Genomic DNA, 26,703 nt, shown 5'->3' with positions numbered 1-26,703 from the left:
GTGTGTGCCGTACAGGGGAATGTAAGCAATGAGTTTTCTAAACTGGGGGAACAGACAGGCCAACGCCAGCTGGAGCCCAACCTCCCTGGGTGGCTTGAACACACCGCCGTGTGTAACACGCCGTACGGGGGAATCACGCTGTGGAGAACTTACCTGGATACGGCTATTAACTATTGGCCTTTTTCCACCGACAGTACCAGCTCTACTGACCAAGACTTAGGCCCTGTCCCATTTCTCCCCCCTTAAAACTTCCACTTGGTTTGGAGTGCCCTCAACAGTAAATCTTCCACTTCGTTTTAAGCCTGCATCGGACCTCACTACGTTTTGAGGGTTGATTATAAGGGCAAAATAGCACTCCCCCTTGCTCCCTACAGTAATGGGACACCCTACCCCTACACGAGAATGCGCAAAATCTAGGGTTAGGGTAAAAATCTAGGGTTAGGGGAGGTATTGGGACTTGGTGTGGCATGACTTGTTTTGGTTCCAGGCATGTCGTGTTTCCCTCTAGAATAAAGTACCTCTTCAACGTGGGCGGGTCGTCATAGCACGCATGCGAGAAACTGCAGTGACGTACTTATCCATGCAACATCAATAATCAATCACATCATTGTTGCATTGGCCAGAGAGTGGCGTCACTCTCTGGCAAATCAGTGGCCAGCAGCCTGTTTACATTCATTCCTACATTCATTGTCCCTCCTCTCTTCTCGCAGAATTTCGCGATTACAGGTGAAACGTAAACAAACAAACAAAATGACTAGTTCGATAAACTGGTGGCTCTTCGCAGTAGAGCCTCGCAACCAGAAGGTTCGGGCTACGCCAGAGGATTCGTCCCCCAGAGGCTGCGACCTGCCAACCAGTAGTGGTTATTATTCATTATTATTAATTATTATTATTAATTCCCAGAACGGCGGCTCTCGCCGGTTCTCGGTTGAACACCAGGTAGCATTGGGCTAGCGTCGGCAGTCTGAACCGGGGTTGTTTGTGACACCCGTGATCTTATAATATTCACCCTCATAGCGTTGGGCTTTGTTATAGTGTTTTTCCGCGTACTGCATAGTAGTACTGTGGGCTTGCTAAACAGCCGGTTTCGGTATAGTAGTATTGCGACTCCCATAAACTGAGACGGTGGGCTTACTAGGGTATTTCCCTGCTCACGGACCCCCGCTCACTGACCGCAAAACAGCCGGCTTCCGCTGCAGTGTTTCCAGCTTGTAGCCCGTAAGGTAACCGGCTTTACACACATCCGTAGTATTGCAGCGACCATAGACTGATACGGTGGGCTTTGCTATAGCGTTTACACACTCACAGACCGCAAATAAATAAACAAACTATACTTAATTAATAAGTACAATTATTTATTAATTATATAATTAATTTATAATTCATATAAAAAAAAAAAAATGGTTTGTGTGCTTCCCGCTCATAGGCCGTAAAGAGTGGGAGGAAGATGTTCCGTCTACCAGAGCCTCCTGCAGTCATTCTGAGGAGGTGGGGGCGGAGCAGGAGGAGGCGGGGCCTGCCTCCCAGACATCGTATTCAGATTCAGAGCGTGCGCAGGGCTCCAGAGCTGGTTCTGTGTCTGGCCCGCTTAGGGCGCAGGCAGGGATGCGCATTGCGCTGGCGCGCTTGGGGCTGGATGAGGCCCCAGTCGCAGCTGCTACGCCAAGTGCCTTTTTCAGAGGAGCCCCACAGCATTCTGAAGGAGCCTTTCAGGCTCGGGGGAGGAGACCTTGAGACCACGTAGCCGGCAGTCGGACGCTTCTCCTTACAGCATCTCTGCTGCTGGGTGATGCATGCGTCAGACCCTTGGGTTGTGACCACCCTATCCCAAGGGTACAATTTACAGTTCAGACGCCAGTCCCTGATTTTCAGTGGGATCAGAGAAACGGTGGTCAGAGATCCCACAAGATCCCTAGCCCTCAGGCGAGAGATCTCCGCCCTCATGTCAAAGGACACCATAGAGCGGGTAGACCAGCGGATACAGCAGGGTGGGTTTTACTCACTGTATTTCCTGATTCCAAAGAAGGACAGCGGGTTTGATGGAAAAAACAGCCCAATGAGCACACCACATGATATGTACATTATGAACACACCACATGATACGTACATTACGAATATAGTTAACCCGTGTTCTAAACTAACACACACATAACCAGCTATTCTTCAGGTCAAGGCCTGAGCCGGAGGCCGGATGTCCCAACATGGAGAGATGCTAGAGACTCAGACAATGCACCACACATTCGCAAACCCTGGAGCCAGTCTACTGATAACATAGCACCCATAACTCCCAAGATACTCCTTGGGAACCCATCGCACCTGGTCAGAAGGAACACTGAGCACTCATAAATTGTATCAGTGCCCAGAGACTCAAGGTCAAGATGTGCGCTCAGAGACACACACAAACACCTACCTTAAGCACACACACCTCGTTAGGAGGAGAAACACAGCATAAGACTATACCACACAGATCATCTCCCACTCTTCTGAAGCAGAACTTCCAAGGAGGCGAAGCTCCAGACGACCTCAGCGCTGATAGGGACTTAGAAATATTCGATCTCTCACGCTTTATGTACCTGTATCACTTTCACCATTTTACTCAATAAATCCGAAGCCCTCGTGCTGATAGCATTTATCACCTCTCCGTCTCATTTTCTCTGGTCAAGTAGCTAGACAGACCGATTTTTCCCAACAGGTTCCACCCAATCCTCAAAGAGGGCTAAACCAGTTTTTAAAGGTTTTACCCTTCCACATCAGAGGTCCTCCACGAGATTACACCAGGAGACTGGTTCACGTCAATAGACCTGAAGGACGCATACTTTCACATTCCAATGGCGCAGCGGCACAGGCAGTTCCTGTGCATTGCATTCAAAGGCCAGGCCGTTCAATTAAAGGTGCTCCCATTCAGCCTTTCTTTAGCCCCCTCGGGACTTCAGAAGATGCATGCGGGCAGCTCTGTCCCCAATGCAGGCCAAGGGCCTTCGCATTCTTCCATATCTGGACAGCTTGTCTGTGCCCGGACCCGGGAGAGGGAAGTCCATGATAACGCAGCTCTCCTTTCCCACGTGACCCAGCAGGGGCTCACGGTGAACTACAGCCAGAGCTCCCTCACACCCCACCAGGCTGTGGTGTTCCTTGGGACGGCATTGGACTCCCAGCAGATGATTGCCTCCCCGTCGTTGCGGCGGGTAGATGACATGCTGCCATCTACCTCCTAGGGCTGCAGAATGATGTGGCAGACCTTCTCTCCCGCCAGGGGCCTTCTTCAGGGGAGTGGAGACTCCACCCCGAGGTTGTAGGCACGATCAGGCACAGGTATGGCAGGGCAGAGGTAGACCTTTATGCGTCAGAAGCCTCGACTCAGTGCCCACTTTGGTTTTCCCTGAAGGAGGCAACCAGCCCACTCATCCTTGGCCGACCAGCCTTCTTTATGCCTTTCCACCAATCCCCCTGATATGACCGACGCTACACAGAGTCCAACAGGGCAGCCACAGACTGTGGTTAGCTGCTGGTGGCCCCTTATTGGCCAGGGAGACTTTGGTTCCCCAGGCTGAACAGGCTCCTCGATGGGGAGCCACGGGCCCTCCCAAGGAGGCGGGACCTGCTCTCTCAGCTTGAGGGTCGCATTTGGCATCCGAACCCGGAACGCTTGCGGCTGTGCGTCTGGCCCCTGAAGGGCCGGACCCACTTTTAAATGACTGTGACCAAGCAGTGGTCCAGATCATTTTAAACTCGAGGCCGCCATCCACCAGGTCCCTCTATGCAAATAGATGGAAACTGTTTTTTTTGGTGCAGGACGCAAGGTGAGGTGCCCGAGCACTGCTTGGTGCCCATTATATTGCGGCTCCTACAGGACCGGTTAGATGCCAAGCTGGCTGTCTCTACCCTGAGGGTCTACATGGCTGCTTTTTCAGCGCAGCATGTTAGGTTGGGGAACCAGACAGTGGGCTCACACTGCCTGGTCACCCGTCTCCTTAAGGGGGCTCAGCGTCAAGCGCCCCCACAATTAATGAGAGTTCCCTCATGGGCCGTTGGTGCTGGAAGCACTTTGTCAACCCCCCGTTGAGCCCTTGGGGCAGTGTGAATCAAAATGGCTGTCTGGCAAGACAGCCTTCCTGCTAGCAATCACATCAGCAAAGTAGGTGGGTCCTCTCCGTGGACGACATCTTCTCTGACTCCGTGTCTGGGGTTTCCCGCTCCGTGGCGTCTACCTCTGCGGTTGTCCCGAGGGAGAAGCCACGCCGTCTGGCCGACTTATTCGGCGAGATCATGGGTGAGGCGGCGGCCATCAAGGGCATCACCATGCCAGCCCCGCCTCGCACCTCGGTGACGACATGTAGGGCCAATCTTTTTGCACCCTGCCGTCCTCCCGGCGTGCCACTCGGTTGTCCCTGTTCCCCGTCCAGCATGTCTCTCCAGCGTGCCCCGGTGAAGGCCTTCTGTGACTTCACCAATGTGGAGGGTGGGCTGATACTCTGGGAGGGGGTCCCTCGTCTGGAGCCCCCCCTGGCAGCTCTTCTCTGTCCGGGCAAGAAGCCGCTGCCCCCCGACCACCAGATCAGAACATCAGATCAGAACATCACATCAGAACATAAGATCAGAACATCAGATCAGAACATTACATTAGAACATCAGATCAGAACATCACATCAGAACATCACATCAGAACACCAGATCAGAACATCACATCAGAGTCCTGAGGTGCTCAGTCAGGGCTGGCCCGAGGCATAAGCCACCTTAGCGGCTGCTTGGGGCCTCCAATCATGTGTTTGTTTGTTTTCACGTTCAGTAAACCACACTTAGTGTTTCACTTCAAATATGAGAGTTTAAAATAGATTTGTGATTTCATTCAAAAAGACAATGGTTTGGGGTAAATAATAACTATATTAATACAGGTGTGGATGGCCCTCTCAATGGGGCCCCAGATCAAATACAGAATGTGATATGTCTTAATAGGGCTTCCTTAACCATACAAAATGGGTTATGGGTTGATGTCTGAATGGGGCCCCTCATGTAAATATCACACAATATGTGATGTGATATATCTAAAAGCCCTCTAAATCATGAAATTCTGCTCATGCCACAATGTCTGTGTGGAACCCTTTATGTATCTAATCCAAGTATGGACCAAAATATTGGCTAGGCCTTTAAAGTAGACTTATGGTTTGGGGGAAGCTAAACCCAGTGCTAAAGATGTCTTTATGCATCTTTGCATAAAGAGTGCCGTTTGTGTCAATAATCATCAAGCACAGATGACTCCGCAGTGGTGGGAGGGGGGGCCCCAAAAAGCTTGAAACAAATTCTGCATAGAGCCCCCAAAAGGCTTGGGCCAGCCCTGCTTCAAGTTGACAAACTAATAAGAATGCCATGATATCTTGATTTGGTCCTCCGTTGGCACCTCCATTTGGGTGGCCTCCACAGTGGTCTCCCCTGAACTCTCTTCTGGCTGGGGCTCCTGTAGAGCGTTCCCAGCCTCCTCCTTCTGGTCAGACGGGGTAGTGCCAGGCCTCTCCAGGCTCTCTTCAGGTGCTTGGTGTTGTTCCATCGGTGTTAAAAGGTTCTCTGGGCCTTCCCCAGGTGAAGAGGGTTCTTCGGCTACTTCACCCCGGGCCTCCTGCTCCTTTCCCTCCTCCCCCACCTCCTTCTCCTCCTCTTGTTCGTCCTGTTTCCTTCCCATGTCATGCTGTTACCCCGTGGTGCTCCACACTGGCTAGAGATGCTTCCCCGTGGTCAGTCCCCTCTGTGGGGGCCTCAGGGGCCCTCTGGGGCCCCTGGAGGAGCTGCACCCTGTTCCTCTCCCTGCCTGAGCTCGGGGCCTTCCCTCTCTACCTGGATGTAGAAGAATGCAAAGGTTTTCACCATGATATCAATATAGCAATGTTTCAATGATTATTTAATGGATTGAGCACAGAGGCCAAGCCTTGATGATAAAGGTTAGGTGTGTATTGTGTGGTGTATCCAATGTTTAAATTATGTTTTTGAAGTATATATATTTCCTTTCTGACCTGAATTGGCATGACAATGTTGGCAGGAGCAGTGATTTCAGTCAGTCGAGCTTCTACATTATGCCATCCTCAGAAAGCATTGACCTGATTTTAGAAAAATCGATACCTTGAAGTAACACAGTTAACATAATTAACCACTAGCTAAAGAGATACACTACAGTTCACTGTCTTATGCATTTTTTATATTAATTTCATACGTTATGTTATATTCCTTGTACAACTCCTTGCAATGGATCCATGCTCATCTGCCCTGTCCTTGTTTTTACCTTGGGATGAATGTACAGATAAAACAATTCAGCAAGTAAATACAAAATAACACTTTACTTTGTTTTATTTTTTTCCACATTACTTCCATGTCCAATTATTTCTATAACGTACATCACATTAACCGCAAAACAAGCTTTTGTGTTTGAGGACAAATCCGGTATTTGGCATTTTGTAAATCCATTGATTTCTGTTGGAAGAATCGTTGACCGGAAACGGAAAGGGGGGGCTGTTTACGTTTGGTTGTAGTCTTTTCCCTCGGTTCTGGCCCTACTGTTGAGACGGAGGTTTGAATCTTTGAAGTTGGTTACTGAAGGACTTGAAGCGGTGGTTATCTGATATTTTGGATCGTCGGTTGGCATAAACTGGTGTGTGACCGGTGTGAACCGTTAGGAGTAGAGGATGAGGAAGAGCAGGATAAAATGGAGTTTGCTGACTGGACTCCAGTGTCTAGATCAGTAAGGAATCCAGGACAACTGGAGAGATGAGCTCAGTCAATAAAAGGGATTTGGAAGAGAACAGTTCAGAAGACGACAGAGTGGGTCGGAAAAAGGTTGTGAGGGAGTGGGAGGAGATTAAAATAATTCTGAAATTCAGAACGGAAGATGAGCATATCAATCTAAGCCCGATAGCGTTGTCCAGGGAGCTAAAGGATAGGATAGGGGAGGTGGAAACAGCCAAGATTTTGAGAGAGGTGAACTTGTTAATAATATGTAGAACGGAGGAGCAGAAAAATAAGGCTTTAAAAATTAAAAGTATCTGTAAGACAATGGTCAGTGGGAGAAGGATTCTTGGTGAGAGTAGTGTGACAAAGGGAGTAATAACAGGCATACCTCTTGACGAAGATCTGGAAAAACTCAAAGGTGGTATTGTGGGTGGCATGGTGAGTGGAGCAAAGAGACTGTTGAGGTCAGTGGAGGGGGGAGGGAGGAGGGTCTGTGCTCCTGGAGTTTCAGGGGACTGTAATCCCAGACAAAGTGAGAATTGGATGCATGAGCTTTCCAGTAAGGCCATATGTCCCTCCACCGCTCCGTTGTTATAAAGGCCAGAGGTATGGACACATCGCAGCGGTATGTAAGGGGAAACAGAGACGGTCAAAGTGTGGAGGAGAGCACAGATTTGAGGAGTGCAGAGACAATATGCAGGATAAATGCTGAAATTGCGGAGGACAGCACAGGGTAACGTATGGGGGATGTGAAGTCAGGAAGAGGGCGGTCGAGATTCAGCAAGTGAGGTAAATAACATAAGCTACTCAGAGGCAGTGAGGAAGGACAAAGGGGAAGAGAGGATGTTAAAGGCAGAGATCGTCAAGCCGCCAAAAATCCAACAGTACTGACAGCTGAAAAGATGATTGTTTTCATTGCATATGTAATCAACTGTTCTGATCAGGTTAAGCATAAAACTGAAAAAAATTAAAATCATTGTGAAGGGAGCAGAGAAGTTTTTGGGCTTGAAAGATGTATGATGGGAGAGTATCAGCAAGAAGCTGGAAAAGGAGGGAAAGCAGGGAGGCTCGGTGATAGGCCATCTTGATTATTCTACAATGGAACGCAAGGAGCATAAGAGCTAATGGGCAGGAGTTCAAAGGCTTTATAAAAGATTTGAAGAATAAACCAGATGTCATGTATTCAGGAAACTGGCTTAAACCAACGTTAGACTTAGTTATTAAAGGATATGATAGTATCCGTAGAGATAGGGGGGAGGGTAGTGGAGGGGGCTGTGTGATATTTATAAAGCAATGAATACAGTACAGGCTGTTGGCGAAAGATACAGAATTAGAATACTTAGTAGTTGAAGTTTGGACAAAAGAAGGTTAAAATTGTAAATTTCTATAATCCATGTAAAAAAAAACGTTCAATAGAGGTGATGAATTAACTTGCCAGGTATTTAGGAGGAAAAGTTATATGTTATCGAGATTTTAATGCACATAGAACATTGTGGGATGAGTTTAATGATGGAAATGGGCTGGTGATAGAGGAGTTAATGGAGAGTAGTAACCTTGTGTGTCTTAATGATGATAGTGGGACAAGATTCAACGTCAGAACAGGTTCAGAATCAGCCATTGACCTTACACTAGTGATTCACTGGCAGGGGTTTGTTCATGGGAAGTAATAAAAAAGAACAACAGTGAGTATAGAGGACTATAATACAGAGGGCGTACAGAGATCGTCTTTTAGTGGTGCTGATTGGGTAAAATTGAAAACTATTAGTGATCTAGAAATGGGGAAAATTGCAAGTGATGAAGATGTAGATCATTTAAATCTTTCTGTTTGTGATTCTATTTTAGAGGCAGCAAAGAAATCCATTAAGAGGAAGGGAGGTAAGCACAACAACAACAACAACAACAACAAAAGGATACCATGGTGTGCTAAGGATTGTGATAAAGCAATTAAGAATCTAAACAAGCTTTTACAATTTTGAAACAAAATCACAATTTTCAGAATCTTATTGACTACAAAAAGCTGCAAGCTAGTGTAATAAGAGTAATTAAAAATGCAAAAAGGGAATTTTGGAGGTAATTTTGTACCTCAGTTGGAAGGGAGACAAAATAGGGAATGTTTGGGGAATGATTAGGAAAATGAATGGCATTAAAAGAGAATATGGATATCCAATCTTATCTGATGGGGAAATTACTGCAGGGAAAGATGTAGAGAACGCAGAGATGTGGACAAAAACCTTTGCTAAAATTCATAGTTCAGATAATATTAGTGAAAAGGGAAGGATAGGAAGACAATTGCAGAGAATGAAGTTATTACAACAGGAGAAAGATACTAATGATTTACTCAATAAACCATTTACACATTTTTACATCATGTTAAAGCATCTCAGTGAATCATCCAAAGAGATTCTGTTGAAATTATTTAATAAAGCGTGGGAGGGTGGAAAGTTACCGCAAAGCACACCAGATATTGTGATTGAGGTGCAACAAACATCAACTGTATTCAAATGATGATAGTTTTATTTTGATGGGTTCCAGCACACATTGGAATAAGGGGAAAGTAATTAAAATTGATTTAAGTATTAATAGGTACAATTAATATAGGTGGAATAGGTGAAATTAAAGGCATTATTAAGCAAGAACTGAATAGGAGATGGCAAAAGCTATGGGAGGAGGAGCGGAAAGGACGATGGCACTACAGAGTCCAAAGGAAAGTGGAATGAGATGTGGAGAACAGAAGAGAGGACTGAACAATACACTGCTCTTCATAGGGGAACATGAAACAGGCAGATGTGACTGTGGGCAAGGAGAGACTGTAGAACATGTTATAATGGAGTGTGAGAGGTATGAGCCAGGTAGAAGGCAGATGAAGGAGAATTTCAGAAAAGAGAAAGTACAGTTTGATTTAATAGATATTTTACAAAATAATTCCAATAAGTGTCATCAAATTCTATTTCATTTTCTTATGGTAACTATTTTTTTTGGAAAAATATAGGTGATAAATTAGTTTAAGTATTTAATATAGGCCTATATAAAAAAAAAATTTTTAGTAGGGAGGTTATTTATTCCACACTCAGTAGACCCAGTAGATGGCGGTAATGCATCTATAAGTTATTTGCCAACCGCCTAAAAACAATACAAAAGAAGGGGTCATCTGGTCGTGCCATAGATATATTACTGACTAGATATCATAGATATATATACTGACTAGATATCGCCTGAGCTGCGCTGATCAGTGGAACATACGTCAATGCCGCCGCCATCTTGCCGTGGGGTAACCACCCACCTGAATGAAAGAACGTCGATGGGACAGAAGTCCTTTCCCAGTCAAAATCACTCTAAATCCACTTATTTTTAAGCAATCTTCAAGGGTTGGTTTCAGACATACGTCAGACGTGTGTTCGTGGTAATGATAGTAAAAATAAATTAAAAATACACGATTTTAGGCTAGAACTAATAAAGGATGAAGAGGCTAATCCAAAAGATAAGGCAAATAATGTCAGGTGGCAAAAAGTTGTTTTATTCTAAACTTATACTTTATTAAACTATATACACATTCTATATCTACACACATCTATATATATAAATACATACATACACATAATAAACATACATACACTTAATAAAGTTAATTAATAAATATAAATAATTAATAAAAGATCAAATAAATAAATAACCAATTAATAAATACATGTTCATGAATATGCATGGTCCCTATCAACCAATAAATACCAAAAAAAATAAAATAATAAATAGATAAATAAATAAGTAATGGTTAATACCCCTGCAACAGAACCACCTTGCACAACTTCTTTCTCGTATTATCTCGCTGGAGATGAAGTGTGTGGACTTTGGCAACATGATGCTGCCTTAATTTATGGAATGTCGATAAAAGAAATGAGATCAATTGGAAATGATGGTTGTCAATTCCATCTTGTGTTTCCACAGTGTGGCGACCTGGGCCAAAAATGTCCACGGAGCCTATGTCCTCCTTCACTACTCTATGCAGTAGTGACACTGAGCACTGACGTGCGGCTGAATTTATATTTGATGCACGTCTGGTGCATTGCTCAGCAGAGCGAACCACCCTCGCTGTACCTGGACTTGGGATCACCAGGCCCCCGTTACTTCTGAGCGCTAGCAGGTGACAATGGTCGTTGAATGACGGAACGCTGGCACAGACTAAACTGTTGCGACATACATCACATGTTCATTTCGTCATCACTCGTCTGACCACAAAACCTGCAATATAAATATAAAGCCCTGTGTATTGGTACTCTTTAAAACTCTTGGTCCCTTACTCATTAAACTACATAAAAACCTCTTTGAACGATGAGGTGGAGTGCCATCATTCATCAGCAACTTGCACAAGAAAGCTCGGGCAGCAGTCATAAACCCTAACGTGTCGTCCCGGTTGCGGGAACCTAGTGGAGCCTTGAAGCCTTTCGCGCGTGGGTTTCTGCTGTTCATCAGGTCGAACAACCTGTCAATCACCTTTAACACAAATGGTGGTTATGACAGTTCCAATGCAAGGTTCTTCATACAAGAGGTGTTAGCTACTCAAAGTCTCACTGACCACTGACTACCAAATGTAGGATGTACACCTGTTGGAAGAAATCAGACGTTAGTAGCTGGTTGCCTGTTCAGGAGAATAAAAGGAAATGGCAATTTGGGGGAAACAGGCTTGTGTGGCAGCCTTGAAGAATCGCTGGTGGGTAAGAGAAAAGGTTGATTATCTTTTTCTAGGTTGCCATTATCTGCTGAGAGCGAGAGCTGGAAAGGGTTAGGTGCTTCAACCACCAGCTGAGGAATGGCACAATTCACGTGTCAGGGTCAAAAACACATTTTTGGTCAAAAAGTGATTCTCTCGCTCTGAAAAGCATTTTGCACGCATAAAAACTGGAAAAGTGAATAACTCAGTTTCTGAGTTTCTGACTTAGGAGAAAGCGGTAATGTCCATCTTTGGAGAACATGTATCAATTAATCAATTACTAACATTTAATTTCTGTATTATATATATATGATATCTATATGTGGTCGTGCGTGAACACTTCACACCGACAGAGGGCGCCGCTCCGGAAGTGTCCGCTTATGGAGAAAACAACACTTCCGGTTCCGCTGTCAATGGAGGTGTAACATGTCTGCCTGCTTCACCTTGCGTCTCAAGATGATACACAGGGTCCTTCGGTGTGCCTTCCAGCTGCCCGGCCCGTCCGTAGTTCGGCTGCAGCCGATGTGCGTCGCTGTCGGGGAACAGAATCCACCATGCGGGACACTGGAAACGACCGAGGAGTACGCGTTTGTTGAGCGGCTGATCCCCCCGACGCGGGTCCCCGTCCCGCCCCGACACCACGGACCGGCTCCGTCCGGCTGGGCTCCGCCGTCGGACGTGCCTCCGTCTTTGCCTTACATGGTCCGTCGGTCACGAATGCACAACATTCCCGTTTATACGGACATCTCCCATGGCAACCGCAGGACCACCGTGGTGCGCCGGGTGGAGGGGGACATCTGGGCGCTGGACGGGGCCGTGAAGGAGCTCCTGAAGCGGCTCACGGGGACCGACCGCGCCACGCAGGTCAACGAGGTGACCATGAGCATCCGGGTCAAAGGACACTTCGACAAGGAGATCAAGGAATGGCTGATGCAGAAAGGGTTCTAGCATTGACTCATTGAAGTAGTTATCTGCGAGGTCAGGCTGATGAACATTTCCAGGGGTCACCTGGTCTACTCCAGGGGTCCACCTGGCCGACCCGAGCCGCCGGACCACGGGGGGCCTTAAAGGGTCCAAGTGCGGGACTATGCCTACGTTTAAATTGATGTTGACTACTGCTGTATTTGTTTATACGATATAGTTTGCATTGTCGCCCACATCAAATAAGCTTGCTTTCATAACATTAAATATATAATTGAAGCACAGTCAGTTGCAGCATTTCTGATCAACTTGAGGGCTTGGAAAAGACGGAATAATTGAATGCACAATGTGAACTGTTAGTTCTTAAGGGAATGGTTGATCCTACTCATTGTCATCTCATGAAGATAATTCTACCTGGGTGGGAAATAACAGCAAAAAACGGAGTAATCAATTAAATGCAGAACCTAAATGAATTCCCGTCATGGTTGGGGAGGGGTGGGGGGGGGGCGCCTCCATCGAAGGGTACTTTTTTTCTAAGGCTCAAGAGGTTTCTGACTTCACATCTTTATCATTTACTATTCCCGAACCTACCAGTAATGTCAGATGTGTTCCTCATCATCACTAGATAGGACTTGGGTTGGTGGCCTAAAAGTTTTAGAATTACATTTAGTAGACGCTTTTATCCAAAGCTAAATAAAATAATTTGTCAGAAGGTGAACCAATATATCACTGTTGGTACAGTAGGATGTTCATAGAACCAAGTGCTAAGCATTTACAAATGCTAGGTTAACCCATTCCCCGTGTACAACAAGTTAACAAGGATAAGACGCTACACAATGCTGCTAAGTACTATTTATAAGGGCCAGGACGTACAACACACAATAAGTGTGTTTAGGAGGAGAAGGGGCAGTGGGGGGTAAGGGGGGCGGCTATGCAGAGTCCAGGTGAACTCTGAACAGGTGAGTCTCTTGTCAGAGTCCAGGTGAACTCTGAACAGGTGAGTCTCTTGTCAGAGTCCAGGTGAACTCTGAACAGGTGAGTCTCTTGTCAGAGTCCAGGTGACCTCTGAACAGGTGAGTCTCTTGCGGAGGCTGGTGAGCGACTCTGCGGTCCTGACGTTGGCAGGGAGCTCATTCAGAGTTCAACCGTATACTGAAGCTAAACTAAAAGAACATCTTACAAAACCTTCCAGCCTTTACATTTGATCTTCGGTAAGCCCCCTAGAAAGCGCCCCATTTCATAAGCAGGTCTTGTGCTTGGCTCTACTTTATAAACAGAACTGCTCACCACCCATGCTTTATATGGAACAGAACTAAAGTTGACATAAATCATTTGATATACAATCCAAGGCGATCCCTGGCAGATGAAATGCCCTAGCACAGCCCTGGAACATCCCTTGTTTTTCATGTCCTTGTAAATTGGATAGATTAGAGACAGAAAATTCTGCAATCCGCACCCAATGAGAGATTTCCGTCACGATATTTCACTGCAGGCTTCAGCTTTTGAAATTCACTGGCGACATGCTTGCCTTGGACCATGCCACACAAATGTTGGATTGCGAAAAAGTACAAGAAATCACTAACAAAATTCTTCATAGAATTGTTATCCCTCACAATGTATTCCTCATTTCAGAACAAGGTTGTTTCTGTGACCTGAATCCTTAATTGAGTGGTGGTTTACACAGCGAGTGAGTCGGCCTTCTTCGCCTCTCCATGGGCTTTTCCCAAATAAGTGAAGGGTCTGGAAGGTTAAAATAACCCTGTGTTATTTTTTATTCATGAGAAACTTTCTACTTCCAATACGTTTTTTGAAATCAGCCAATCTGTGCAGAAATAAAGTGAGTGTAGGTTTAACATTCTTTTTATTTATTAACTGACGCTTTACCTTGTCTTATAGTAGGTAAATTGCTTTAAAGACAGAACTATAAAACACATGTAGCCTAATATAAAAAACATTAAAATACAAACTAATGGGACTCCTGTTCATGGGAAATAGGTATGAACAATCAAGGAATAACTTAACGTAAGGTATGCAAATGAAAGGAGTTCAATATTGTAGCATGAAGGAAAAAGGTTCAAAAGGTTCAAAAATTTCTCTCACTGGGCAGAAGGCTGTGAAAGGAAGTCTTTGTACTGTCGGGTGATTTTCTCCAGCTGGTCGGCTGAAAAACAAGCACAGAATATGTGAGAAAGAAAATGAAATGTTTGCATTTTCAAGTACGTCTGTTGAACCAGTCTAAATGCAAGGCGTCTTCTCATTACTAAATTATTAAATAAATTCAATGCCCAATGAAAAAATGCAATAATAATAAAAGGCAAGTATTTTTGCACTTTGCTTTAGGCTGTTAATCTCCTGTTATCCAAATGATAGATGTATTACAGTTCAAATCAAACTGGCTATTTGGCTAGCTAGGCATAGATGCCATCACTGAGTGACTATATAACTAATCTATAACTAAGCAGTCCTACTATGTGGTTCCAGAAGAGGGGGGACACATATATGTTAGTGTATTTATACAGTGGCCACTGATTGGATTAGACTTTTTTACAGACAAAGAGTTTGTGTTCACTGTAAGCCAATAACAGGGTTACAAATTGCCATCTCCAGTAACACGATTGGTCGATATAAATATATGAAGCAAAATAAAGTGAAAGGGCCTATTATTTGATGTGAGCTTGATGGCCAACAGGCTTTAAATATTAAGATAATTCCCACTATTTTGTTTTGGCATTCAACCAGCAGAAAATGATTAGCATCCATCCAAAACACTTTGTAACATTACACACACAAAAATAAATACAAATACCGCCTCAGATTAAACATGTACTACTCACGTAATGTACACTTCTCCCCGTGGCTCCAGTAACAAGGCTGCGTTTGCAGCTGGCATGCCATCTCCGTCAAGGCCTCAGAGGCCTGCGACACCTCCTCCAGCATTTTCAACTCCTGATACACAAACACACAATAGATCAATACGCTTTTCAAGCTGAATATAAATGACACACAAAGTACACCCACGCACACACACCGTGTTGCAGGCCAGCAGCAGCCGGTGAACCCTCTGGAAGACGAGCGTCGCTGCGCTCAGCGGGGGGGCTTTTCTCCTGCAGTAGTCTTTGAAATCTGTTTCGTAGACACAGCTGAAGGCAGCAGTCAGCTGACAGAGGTCGCTCACCGCCACGCGCAGCGCACACGGAGAAAACACTGCCGGACTCAGACTTTCACTGTGTAAGAATTCACACTGGTGGAGGAAACAAAAGGGCAGAGCAGGTTCAGTGGCACCGTACACTAACAACACTGGGCTGTGGTGGGCACATCCTCACCTCTGACTGGAGCTCCTTCAGGACTCTCCCAGCTGACTGCAGGAGAGCGGCTACATCAGCACACTCCTCCTCACTTGGTTGGCTCGCTGATGAGGTTTTGTCGCTGGAAAAATACCTACGGGTTGAAGAAGATTATAAACTGAGCTGAAATTCACAGAGCATTCAGTGAATGACCAGAACGTTTGAGAAGGTTGGTTGAATTGTTAAAGTACTAAAAACGAAATACATAAAGTGTATACTTGATGTGTGCGGGCCAGGGTTTGAGAGTGGGCCTCAGCATGTGTGTGAGGTGGGCTCTGTTCTCATCAGCATAGAGTTCATTCAGCAGTCCCTCTCCGTCCACTTCCCTCTCCGTCAACCCCCCTGGGACCAGGCTTAACAGATCTTCCAGGAAGTGCAGTTGCCGCAAGGGCTTTGCATGGCCCTGAGTGGAGAGTACAGATTATTATATTAATATTGTAGATTATTTATAAAATACTCCAAGAGTATAAACAAGGTATTTGATGTTTGTGGTGTACCTCACCTGGATAAGACCAAAGTCATCTGCTTTGCACAGCATTAACTCTCGCCCAAGCATAGCCATTTCTGTTGGTAGCACACAATAGTTTTACTGTCTCAAAAAAGCGAATAAATATTAGACAAAATATTTAAAAAAATAACATTGAGCAATTTAGTCTTGCAACCCATATACACAGACATGTGTGTATGTATTTGTAAAAAAAAAATATATATATATAATAAACAAGAAATAATTCATTAAATCCTGCCTTTTGTTAGAACATTTGGGTCTTTGGGTTGTAGGCCTATGACTGAAATCTTCACATTCTTCGGGTTTGGGTTGATGCTGCAAAAACAGGCAGAATGGAATACGTTATCTTTGTATTCTGTTGTGCAGGCTACACAGTTTGTACACTTTAAGCATTGTGCTTGACCTATCTTCTGTTTGTATGAAACATGAGACAGTACGTAGCCCACCAGTTACAGATCCAGGCTAGTATTTCCGTGCGATGTTGCGAGGGTGTGCACAATAAAGTATGCATACTGTCGGCTTCTAGAAGATGCAGCCCTACTATCGAGGGACATGATGCTGCCTGAAACGACACACACACACACACACACACACACACACACACACACACACACACACACACACACACACACACACACACACACACACACACACACACACACACACACACACACACACACACACACACACACACACACACACACACAGCATCTTTCATCATTGTTGAATGCGTTCTTTATTATAACAGTCTTTATATAAGTCCATTGTTAAATGAAACACGCGTGTTTGTGTTTAATTTAATTTAAAGATAACAATGTTACTTTTAATGCAGCGTAAACTTTTTGAGCAAGTTGTTGTTCTTCAAACGGAACCGCCATTTTCGCCTTATACAAACCCTTCTTCTACTCTAAATTTCCGGAGCGCCGGACGCGAGTGTTTCTGCCCTCCACAGTCTCCACGGAGCACTGCACCTCAGATATATATCTCATTATCATCGCTTTCAATATTTCTTAGTGTAGTTCACTACATAGCCTACATCTTTGTTAGCCAAGTGAGTGGAAGGGACCACTAATTGGTACTATTTGCTGTCTTTTGATTCACAATCATTTACATGTATTTCTCATCCCTTTTAATTTGCCTTTCTTCCTTGGTTGCTCTTCTGCCCTCTATTTTGATCCACACTTAAATGGTGTTGTAGGTAAGATTCAAGAGCAATATGCCTTGAATTTTATCTTGTAGAAATGCCATAATTAATAAAAAAAATATATATATATCCATATCTATCTAAATACATCTTTAGGGACTCTTCTTCAAATAGTCGATTTTACCGGACATAGACACACTTATTTGGTGTGTTATTTTAAATTTAAATATAAGCCTACACTGTTCAAGATACTGTTGCTGTGTCTCAATGATTGGAGACGTCCAATGATTGCAGACGTCCGTGATTGGACGGGGGACCCGTGGAACACATGGGTTATAAACCTTGATCCATGGCCCCAGGATCGAGGGAACACATGCAGCAGAGGTTACCTTTGAGCTTAACATGCCATAAAACAATTAACTTACATTTCACACTCTGTATTTCTTCTCCAGCCCTCCCTCCCTTGGGCCTCTCTAACACCTGTTACATATAATAACTGTAATAAAATAACTGTCAGTTCCATATAAATAATTAAGACGATTTGTGCGTGAGTGACAATAGCAGGGGGGTACAGTTGGGCTATATTTCTCCCTCTCAACTCCATTTCAAAAGCCTCCTTAGCTCACACACCATCCAAACCTTCTGTCATTGGTTTACTTTGGATAACTTGGATCAACCACTCTATTGGTTGGATGAGCCTCATTATGTCCTCCTAAATTAACCAAATAGGGAGCTGCAAGGTGCAGTCTTCACTGTTCTATCTCCCCTGGGGTCTGGGATCATTATATAGCCTACCCATTGTTACAGATCAAACCATGGATCCTGAGTCTAGAAGAGGTTTGCAGTGTATTAACAGACAGGGAAGACCACTACCAGAAGAGCGCCTGTCTTTACTGCTGAGGGGGCCGCTATTAAAGTTGAGTTTAGTTTATGTTTTTGTTAACAGAACAGGTTCTATACCAGGGTTAGCTAAACAGCTCATTTGCACCTGTGGTCCCTGGATTATACACCATAATGGGTGGAGGATATGGAACCTCAACAAGTTGTCGTTGGCTCAGACTTCGCTGTGGCCCTCATCGCTATAAGGAGGAAGATATTGCCTACTCCTGAACTTGTCACAGTATGGATTTAGATATCGGTTAACCGATCAAAGCAGGATAGGATTCATATTAGCATCAGCGGTTGGGGTTATAGGTAATGAGTTTGTATCATTAAAGCAAGAACATATCCATGAGAAGAAAAGAGACGTGTGGGTGGGTCAGAGTGAGGTTTCTAATGCAACTAAAGCAGGAAGATTAAAAGAAAGGTTAGGGAACAGAGTTAGAGGATATGGCTTGTGGACCGGTGGCAACAGGTTATTATGACAAGATGAGAACGGAGACAGTGTGCAGCATCATTGCAGAGAGGAGAGGGGGGTGAAGTCGATCCACGGCAGATCTGTACTGCGCATGCGCAATGTTACATATCACTTTACGGCAAGTTACTATGAATATACATAAAGTGATATGTCGGCTCACGATATAAGAATAATATTTATTATTTATTTATATACTTAATATTAGTTATTGTCATCGTGAAGCCAGAACATGTTCTTATTTCTCAAATCATTAACATCTATGATATAATCACATTGGCGTAGCCTCTACGTTCCGGCAGTCGTAACAAAGTGACAGATGTGCGCATGCGCAGTATTCTGCACATGTGCAGTACTGATTGGATATCAAAGTGGCTTCCTCAACCCAGCTCGGATAAACATCTGGTACTTCTAAGTGAAGAAAATACACATTGGTAGTTGTTATTATCAGCTTAACGATATATAGAGCTGACGTGAACCGCGTGTACGAGTGTTTAAAATGAAGAAGAAGAGCTCTGAGAAGAAGCGCCATGTGGTGGCATGGATCAACAAAGCCGAGTGGGATCAGGTGCTGGAATATCTATATTCTAAGGACTCCTCGTTGCAGAAGTATGCCTTGCATAGAATATCAGCTTGGAGGGTCCGGTTCGCCAACAGCACCCCGGTGGCCGTGGAGGTCACAGCCGACCTGGTGAGAGCGCAGATCCTGGACCGGTCGGGGAGGCTGGAGGGGGAGGACCTGGTCCTCCTGTACGGGACAGCGCTGGTCAGGTTTGTCAATCTGATCACGGAACGACAGCAGGGGAGAGTGGCTCGTCCTTTGAGACTGCTGGCCGGCAGATTAAACATCCCTGAGTGGATTGTAAACCTTAGACATGACTTCACACACCGAAAGTTGCCGAATTTAAATTGGTGTAGAAAGGGCTGTAAGCTGATTCTGAACTGGCTACAGCAGGAGTACTGGTCCAGACAGCTAGGAGGAGGGGTGAACGAGAGCTGGAACTCACAGTCAGAAGGAGAGGATGAGGAGGAGGAAGAGCTGAAACGGCAGGAAGAAGGGCTTATTGCTAGGCAGAAAGAGATTGAATGCTACACCACTGCGCGAGAACTGCTCATCTCTTTTTCAAAAGAACAGTATAACTCTCTGGATGGCCTCCTGAGGACCCTGCCCGGCCAACAGCCCGTCCTCTCTGAGGAGGTCAGCTGGGTCATCGCTCAGATCAAACACTTTGCGCGGGACTCTTTTGAAACACTGTTTGATGTTTTGGTCGAAGATGGATTCTTAATCCCGACCGTTGCTCAGCTGGAATCATTGGATTGTGAAACGTTTGAAGATTTCCGGTCCGCTCATCTCCAACTGCCCCAAATATTTCTGCGTTTTTGGCTCCCCCTCTTGAAGCTCTTTAACTCACCATTCTTCATCCATATTCTTCTGGAGAAACTCTTTGTGGAATTGAAGGAGCTTTCAAATGAGCCCAATGATCACAGGGCTTTCTACATCTCTGCTTGGATCTCTGAGGTCATTGGCTGCAACATCAATAAACCGGATTGCCATTTTGAAACCAAAGTCCAGAAGAGAGCCAGAATCAAAGACATGATATTTGTTAACCGCATTCACCTGCGATGGCAGCAGCTGCTGACGGCCTGTCTGGACGCTCCCTGTTTCAGTACCAAGCACCTCCTGCAGCTCATCCTGGACGACATGGAGCACCCCCTGCCCTCGGAGACCCGCCACAAGCTGTTCAAGCTCTGCAGTATCTACACACAAGCTGCCCCGGAGGACGGCGCCGCCCTGGCTGCCGAGCAGAGGGGACAGCCCATATACACACTGGAGAGTCTGCACGAGAAGCTGCGTCAGGCGCCGTGCCGCCCGGGGTCGGACGGCGACGGCGGTGTGTTTCTTCAGGGCCAACCCAGTGCTGACTTCCCGGTGGAAAACGCTGCGTTGCTTAAGGGCTCTCTGTGGCAGGTGTGTACGGATAAAGTGATGTGGAAGAACTATCCCCTGGGCAAAGTCCCTGGACAGTCAGAAGAACCTTCCGGGCTGATGGTGGAGAGTTACTCCACCATGGCTGTGTTTGACCAGCCAGTAGAGCTGGAGATCACTGCTCAGAACGCCCCCGGAGCCTCGGCGGCCGCCCGGGCGGCCAGCGGCCTGCCCTGGACCCTCAGTGACGTCATCAAACTGAAATCTGGACTGCAACTCTTTTAAATTCAATTCATTTCAGCAGCCACTGAACCTATGTTTTTGTTGGGCTGATCTTGATGTTACAAAAGAAATGCCTTTGCAGGCATTGTACATGTTGTATGCTGTTCAAAAATACACATGAGCCCCCTGATGTTCCTCGTCTATTTTCTCTCATGCGTTTGTGTTCCAGTTGTGCAGTTGTGGAAAATGTATGTCAAAAAGAAACTCCACATATGGGTAACTTTTGGAACTGCCTTACTTTGTGTTAACTTTAGTCTTTCTTTTTGGGTATGATGAATTTACATCCTATTCACTTTTGTGACTCAATTGAAAGGCGCTATACCACAAGTTATAGCCTTGCTGTTCATTTAACTCAAATAAACGATTTTCACCTTTTTTCACCAGCAATTCTGTTTCCATTTTCTTAAGAGATATAATACATTTATATAGGGGAGAGTAGGGTAATTTTTTACTCATGTCCTCTAGGCAAGGAAAAATAAGAAAAAAGTTAAATGAAAACATCTACCTTTATTTCAGGATGTCCCTTTATCAATCAAAATGATAACAATGCATTTATGACACATGTCTCTGAAAATATTACTTAAAGTGGTGTTGTGGCTCAACTTGGCCCAGTGTAGAGGTATCTGGGGGTCAATTTACCAATTTACTTTTTCAAGGTGAATGCATTTTCCTTCGCCAAATAGTCTTGTATATTTGCTGACGGTAACTTTAAACGACTTAATCTACATCTACAATGTTTCAAATATGAAAAACCAAATCAGTTGTGTAATACTACATTGAAACACCACTTTATACTTTGGAGAAGTTATACTTTAACTTGGGTGCATCATGGTGGAATAGGTTGAACGACTGGTTCAACTTAACCAACAGCATGCGTCTCACTTTGGGCCACAGCAACGATTAAGGAACAAACTGCATAGTTTACACAATCAGGCTAATCTTTAGCTAAATTATTCCCATGGTTTCATACCTTGGCAAATCACCAACATGTATGACTATTTTTATGCGTGGATACTGTTGGGAAAAACAGTGTCTAGTTACTTGACCAGATAAAATGAGACAGAGAGGTAATAAAGTCTGTCAGCACGAGGGCCTCGGATTTATTGAGTAAAGTGGCAAAGATAATACTGATTCATAAAGCGTGAGAGATCGAATATTCTACGTCCCCTAACAGCGCTGAGGTCGTCTGGAGCTTCGCCTCCGTGGAGGTTCTGCTTCAGAAGAGCCCCGTGATCCGGTGCATGTGAAACTTATAGTTCTTTCCTAGCCAGGTGTGTGTGCTAGACTTTGTGTGGGTTATCGAGGGTTCTCTTGTCCCTGAGCCTCCGGGTTGTGTTGTTTTTCTGTGTGATATGTGTGTCCTCGCCATCTAGCTGTGGCAGAGTGTTCTTCGCAGACTGATAGGGGGGCTCGAGGGTCATCTTGACCCTCTTGAATGTGTGGTGTGTTGTGTTTGTTAGGTTTGGACCCAGAGTTGACTATATTCATAATGTAATGTGTCCGTTATTTTTGCCCATCAATACTTTTTCTATGACATAGCAGTCATTATACCTGTGTGTTAACTTACTTTGACAAGCAAAAAACTGTTTATTGTGAAAAAAGAACATTCTTGCCACTTTACCATGTGCTTCCCTCCATCACAGCCGGATATACATTATGGGTGCTTCCTGAATTGATGCTCAAATGACAACAAATGTGTAGAGTTGCCTAAATACAGGGGGTGGGTGAACTTATCCACTGGCTCATCTTACCCCACTCTCCCCTATATATATATATATATACTCTACAGATAGATATAGATCTACAGATAGATATAGATATAAATAAAATGTTTGAATAAGAGTCGTTTGTTTTAGGTGAACTGTATGCTTTCTGGGGACTAGCACATTGGTATCTATTGAAAGTAATCATATCAATGTTTGGTTAAACATAAGTTTTTATGAAAGCTTATTGGTAGTGTGAAGCCATAACATGTCTTCGTTAAAAGAAGAGTGTACAGTATCACCAAGTGTCCAGTAGGGGGCGGAGGACCACGGAGGAAGGAGCAGGAAGATCTCCGACGAAGAAGAAGAAGAACTCTGGCAACGCGGAAACCGTTGACGTGCCATTGTTCTCTGCGTTCACTGAGAAGGTGGTTGTACTTCAACATCGAAGTCAAAGCTAGAACCCTTAACACATCCAGCATTGCGGGCTTTGGTCGGGCGCGGTGAAGGTATGTATGAACACAAGAACCGAGCTGTTCGTGAAACGCTGCGTCACTACGGGGCCGGCTAGCTTGTTAGCTTGTGTTAGCCTCCTCGGGAATGAAACGTGCTGGCGTACATTGTCAAAAAGCTTTCTTGATGTGCACTTAATGCTACTCTCAATAGTCTTTGATATAAGTATGTAAGTAGTAATGTGTCGCAAAGTGCACGTTGTGCTCGTGGTTATCCGGAGTGTGTGGAGGCCTTGTTGACCTGCGTGGCGCTGACGTCGGTGGGAAATTAAGGCGCCATTTTACCACTTAGTGGAGATCCTCTTCTACAGTCAGACCCTCTACAGTCAGACCCTCTACAGTCAGACCCTCTACAGTCAGACCCTCTACAGTCAGACCCTCTACAGTCAGACCCTCTACAGTCAGACCCTCTGGTCAGACCCTCTACAGTCAGACCCTCTACAGTCAGACCCTCTACAGTCAGACCCTCTACAGTCAGACCCTCTGGTCAGACCCTCTACAGTCAGACCCTCTACAGTCAGACCCTCTACAGTCAGACCCTCTACAGTCAGACCCTCTACAGTCAGACCCTCTACAGTCAGACCCTCTACAGTCAGACCCTCTACAGTCAGACCCTCTACAGTCAGACCCTCTACAGTCAGACCCTCTACAGTCAGACCCTCTACAGTCAGACCCTCTACAGTCAGACCCTCTGGTCAGACCCTCTACAGTCAGACCCTCTACAGTCAGACCCTCTACAGTCAGACCCTCTACAGTCAGACCCTCTACAGTCAGACCCTCTGGTCAGACCCTCTACAGTCAGACCCTCTACAGTCAGACCCTCTACAGTCAGACCCTCTTCTAGTTCAGTAAGTGGAGTGGAGATCCTCTTCTGGCATGTTTCTATCACTTATACCACAATAGATTCCAACAAGCATTGATAATTGTTACTGTAACGTTCTGTTCTAACTTATCAACGTCCTATCAGCTAGACATACACTGAAACCGAAACTTTGTAATACAAGAAAACAATTCGACACACATTCACCACCTCTTCCCTTGTTCTTTATTCCAACAGATACAGAACAATTGCAAACAACCCGGTTGATAGTGATCTTATCTCATCAGCCACAATGATCACAAGGAGGAGGGGTTCAGTGAAGAGACACGAGGCGTTGTGCGCTGAAGTGGAAGTCACCGATGCTGTGGAGACGGTCGACGACCTGCCATGTCTACATGAAGAGGACGACGGCACAGGACTGGAGCTTGATGATTTCTTTGGTATTGACGACTTAAAATGGGCCGGTGATAAAGACACGACCTCGTCGCTCTTTGACGTTGGGCTGAACGACTGGGGTATATACAACATGAAGGATGACGATTCCACGTTCGAAGCATCCACAAGCCCATCTCCAGAGAGAACGCCATTGGAAGCAAGGTCTAAGAAGAGGGACAACCGGTCTGGCTCCATGGTGAACAAAAACGCCATCGCCGCCAGAATGAACCGACTCAAGAAGAAGGAATACGTCAACGATCTGGAGAAGAAGGTTGGATTTCTGTCGAGCGAGAACCACAAACTGAAGCAGGATAACGGTGGTCTCAACAAGCGGGTGGAGGAGTTGGAAGATGAGACCAGGTACCTGCGGGCCGTGCTGGCCAACGAGAGCATGTTAGGCCAGCTCTTGTCCAGGCTGAGTGGTGTGAATGGGATGAAATTATCTTCCTCACTTTTCCAGGCAGCCAACCTAAATGACCACGACTATGCCCAACCGAGGAAGCGCATCAAAGTGGAGGAGAAAGATACGTCAGGCGGTGTCTGTCTTCACGTGGACAAGAACCATGTCTCAGTGGAGTTCTGCACTAAGTGTGCAGAGAACGCAAGCGCAACGCTCAAAATGTAGGGTCAAGTACTTATTGTTTTCAGATATTGAGATGGAAAATGTAAACCCTGTAGTGAACTTCACGGGGATTGGCAAACACTGTTGAGTTTGCTTAAATATTGACGTAAGAAGCATTGCAGGTGCATGTCAGTGTAATGAAGCCAATGATTTTTTTTAAGCACACGTTACTGCTAAACCTTGTTGACAGTTTTCTTCTAGGTAATGGTTCATCTACCATGCGGGATGAATGGCTTTGAGAACACCTTTGCCTGCTTGACTCCATGGTAAGGACCAGACAAGAACAGAAGCCTGTTTGTCTTGTTATGAAGACCTGAGGTGTTTTATAACAAACATAATTACATTTTTAGGATTTTGTTTGTAATTGGTTCCTGTTTTCAGAGTACAGCTCTTCATTTAAGTACTTAAGAACATTTTGTACTTTTATTTTAATTTTTTTTTATTTTTGGAAATATACTGTTCTTCACGTAACAGTAAAGTGTAAATTACAATTAGAATCCTAAATGTATGGCAAAAATAATTGAGATTGAGGTGAAGTTTCCCAAAGAGATAACAAATTTGCTTTGAATTGGCTTCCAACTGGGACTGAAGCGACCCAGTTGAATAATTAAGACTCCATTTAGTGGAAGTGAATCTCTTTGTGAGGCTGCACCATTGTACAGAAGAATATTTTTCATTTAGCGCCCCCTATTTTTCTTTATGCTAAAGTGGATTCTGCTGTTGGAAGTTGAAGAGCCTGGACAAGCTGCTGGCATCGTGGCCTGGTTTATTTTTTGAAAGGTAGTATCGGTATCGCTTGTTGTAAGTCTCTGCATTCTACCAGTACTCAGCACATCCTTAGCAGCACACACAGCCCCGCTGCCTGGTGGACCAGGAACCGACAGGCTCTAAAGGCCCCATTCACTACTTTGTATATACTGACATTTTGGAATGTAACAACTTAGATTTTCCAAAATTTTGTATAGAATTGTGTAACAGATTTACCAACTGTACATATCATTTTGAATAAGTATGTTTTGAGAAAATGTTCTTCAAATAAATCCTATTTTGATCATACCTTCACCTAAAAATGTATATTGTCTTGTTCTGTACTGTTGATATTAATGCTTCTCTTTTTCTCTTTCTGAACAGCAAGCTCTGCAGCTAAAGGTCTTACTGAACGTTTTGGTCAAGGCTGGTAAAGGTTTTCTAAAGAAATGAATAAGACCTGATTTGGGTGCAAGCTAAAAGCGAGCACTAGTAACGTCCTGATGGAGGGAGTTCAACCGACCATCAGACCTTTCGCATTCTCACATTATTCCCATGCCCTTTGGAGTTTGAATTCATTTGAGTTGTGAGTCATTGACATGAATTACCAAGTCACTCCCAAAACCTGCTGGACCTGGTACAGCATGACGCGAGGCAGGTGGTCTGTTCATAGTCCATTAGAGCGTCAAGCAGGTGTAATGTAAAACTAATGCATTTATGAGTCAATTATGCATTTACTCATGTATACAATCTGAAAATAGACCAGTTTCTGAACAGAAATAGTTAAAGTTATCATTTTAATTATGTTAATTAAATTAAAACCCAAAGCCTTTTTGGGTTGATATTGTTGATTACTTGAACAGCAATAGCCACATTTACCGTGTTAAGTCAATGTTTTGGGAGAGATTTGTTCTAGTTTCATGAAGCCCATCCAGCATGTGAGTAATGTGAATGAAGTGGAAGTGTTA

General features: G+C 44.7%; 4 protein-coding genes across 5 annotated transcripts; 3 read left to right on the top strand and 1 right to left on the bottom strand.

Annotated features, from left to right (window-relative positions):
- The first annotated feature begins 11,830 nt into the window (after positions 1-11,830).
- mrpl49 (mitochondrial ribosomal protein L49) lies at positions 11,831-12,611 on the top strand. Its single transcript, XM_084479413.1, has one exon. The coding sequence runs from the start codon at positions 11,843-11,845 to the stop codon at positions 12,362-12,364; it is 522 nt and encodes a 173-aa protein (XP_084335539.1). The 5' UTR covers positions 11,831-11,842; the 3' UTR covers positions 12,365-12,611.
- A 1,716-nt stretch (positions 12,612-14,327) lies between these two features.
- Positions 14,328-16,783, bottom strand: LOC311359890 (HAUS augmin-like complex subunit 7). The gene is made up of 8 exons (XM_084479917.1): positions 16,636-16,783; positions 16,428-16,504; positions 16,184-16,245; positions 15,900-16,084; positions 15,661-15,775; positions 15,366-15,578; positions 15,172-15,283; positions 14,328-14,498 (listed from the first exon to the last, which is right to left on the bottom strand). Exons 1-8 carry the CDS (start codon positions 16,698-16,700, stop codon positions 14,434-14,436), a joined length of 894 nt encoding a protein of 297 aa, XP_084336043.1. The 5' UTR covers positions 16,701-16,783; the 3' UTR covers positions 14,328-14,433.
- A 2,275-nt stretch (positions 16,784-19,058) lies between these two features.
- las1l (LAS1 like ribosome biogenesis factor) lies at positions 19,059-21,260 on the top strand. The gene has a single exon (XM_084480384.1). The coding sequence runs from the start codon at positions 19,187-19,189 to the stop codon at positions 20,897-20,899; it is 1,713 nt and encodes a 570-aa protein (XP_084336510.1). The 5' UTR covers positions 19,059-19,186; the 3' UTR covers positions 20,900-21,260.
- Positions 21,261-22,966: 1,706 nt separating this feature from the next.
- On the top strand, positions 22,967-26,413 carry crebzf (CREB/ATF bZIP transcription factor). Of its 2 annotated transcripts, XR_014638218.1 has the most exons (3): positions 22,967-23,108; positions 24,169-25,254; positions 25,697-26,408. XR_014638218.1 is itself a non-coding variant. In XM_084479404.1 (2 exons), exon 2 carries the CDS (start codon positions 24,224-24,226, stop codon positions 24,989-24,991), a length of 768 nt encoding a protein of 255 aa, XP_084335530.1. In that variant the 5' UTR covers positions 22,967-23,108; positions 24,169-24,223; the 3' UTR covers positions 24,992-26,413. The 2 variants fall into 2 exon arrangements, 1 of the variants encoding a protein (XP_084335530.1); XM_084479404.1 differs by having other exon boundaries at positions 24,169-26,413.
- The last annotated feature ends 290 nt before the right edge of the window (positions 26,414-26,703 follow it).

Source organism: Micromesistius poutassou, assembly GCF_964030765.1.
Source record: "Micromesistius poutassou genome assembly, chromosome: 15".
Taxonomy (NCBI): Eukaryota; Metazoa; Chordata; class Actinopteri; order Gadiformes; family Gadidae; genus Micromesistius; species Micromesistius poutassou.
The sequence above is the reverse complement of the archived record's forward strand: the minus strand, read 5'-3'. Positions and strand labels throughout refer to the sequence as shown.

Coding starts and splice junctions, on each gene's coding strand:
- LOC311359890 (XM_084479917.1), bottom strand. CDS start 16,700: ATGCATACTTTATTGTGCACACCCTCGCAACATCGCACGGAAATACTA. Junction 16,505..16,635: donor CTAGCCTGGATCTGTAACTG/GTGGGCTACGTA, acceptor CTGTTTTTGCAG/CATCAACCCAAACCCGAAGA. Junction 16,246..16,427: donor CCCAAATGTTCTAACAAAAG/GCAGGATTTAAT, acceptor TGCTACCAACAG/AAATGGCTATGCTTGGGCGA.
- las1l (XM_084480384.1), top strand. CDS start 19,187: ATGAAGAAGAAGAGCTCTGAGAAGAAGCGCCATGTGGTGGCATGGATC.
- crebzf (XM_084479404.1), top strand. CDS start 24,224: ATGATCACAAGGAGGAGGGGTTCAGTGAAGAGACACGAGGCGTTGTGC.
- mrpl49 (XM_084479413.1), top strand. CDS start 11,843: ATGTCTGCCTGCTTCACCTTGCGTCTCAAGATGATACACAGGGTCCTT.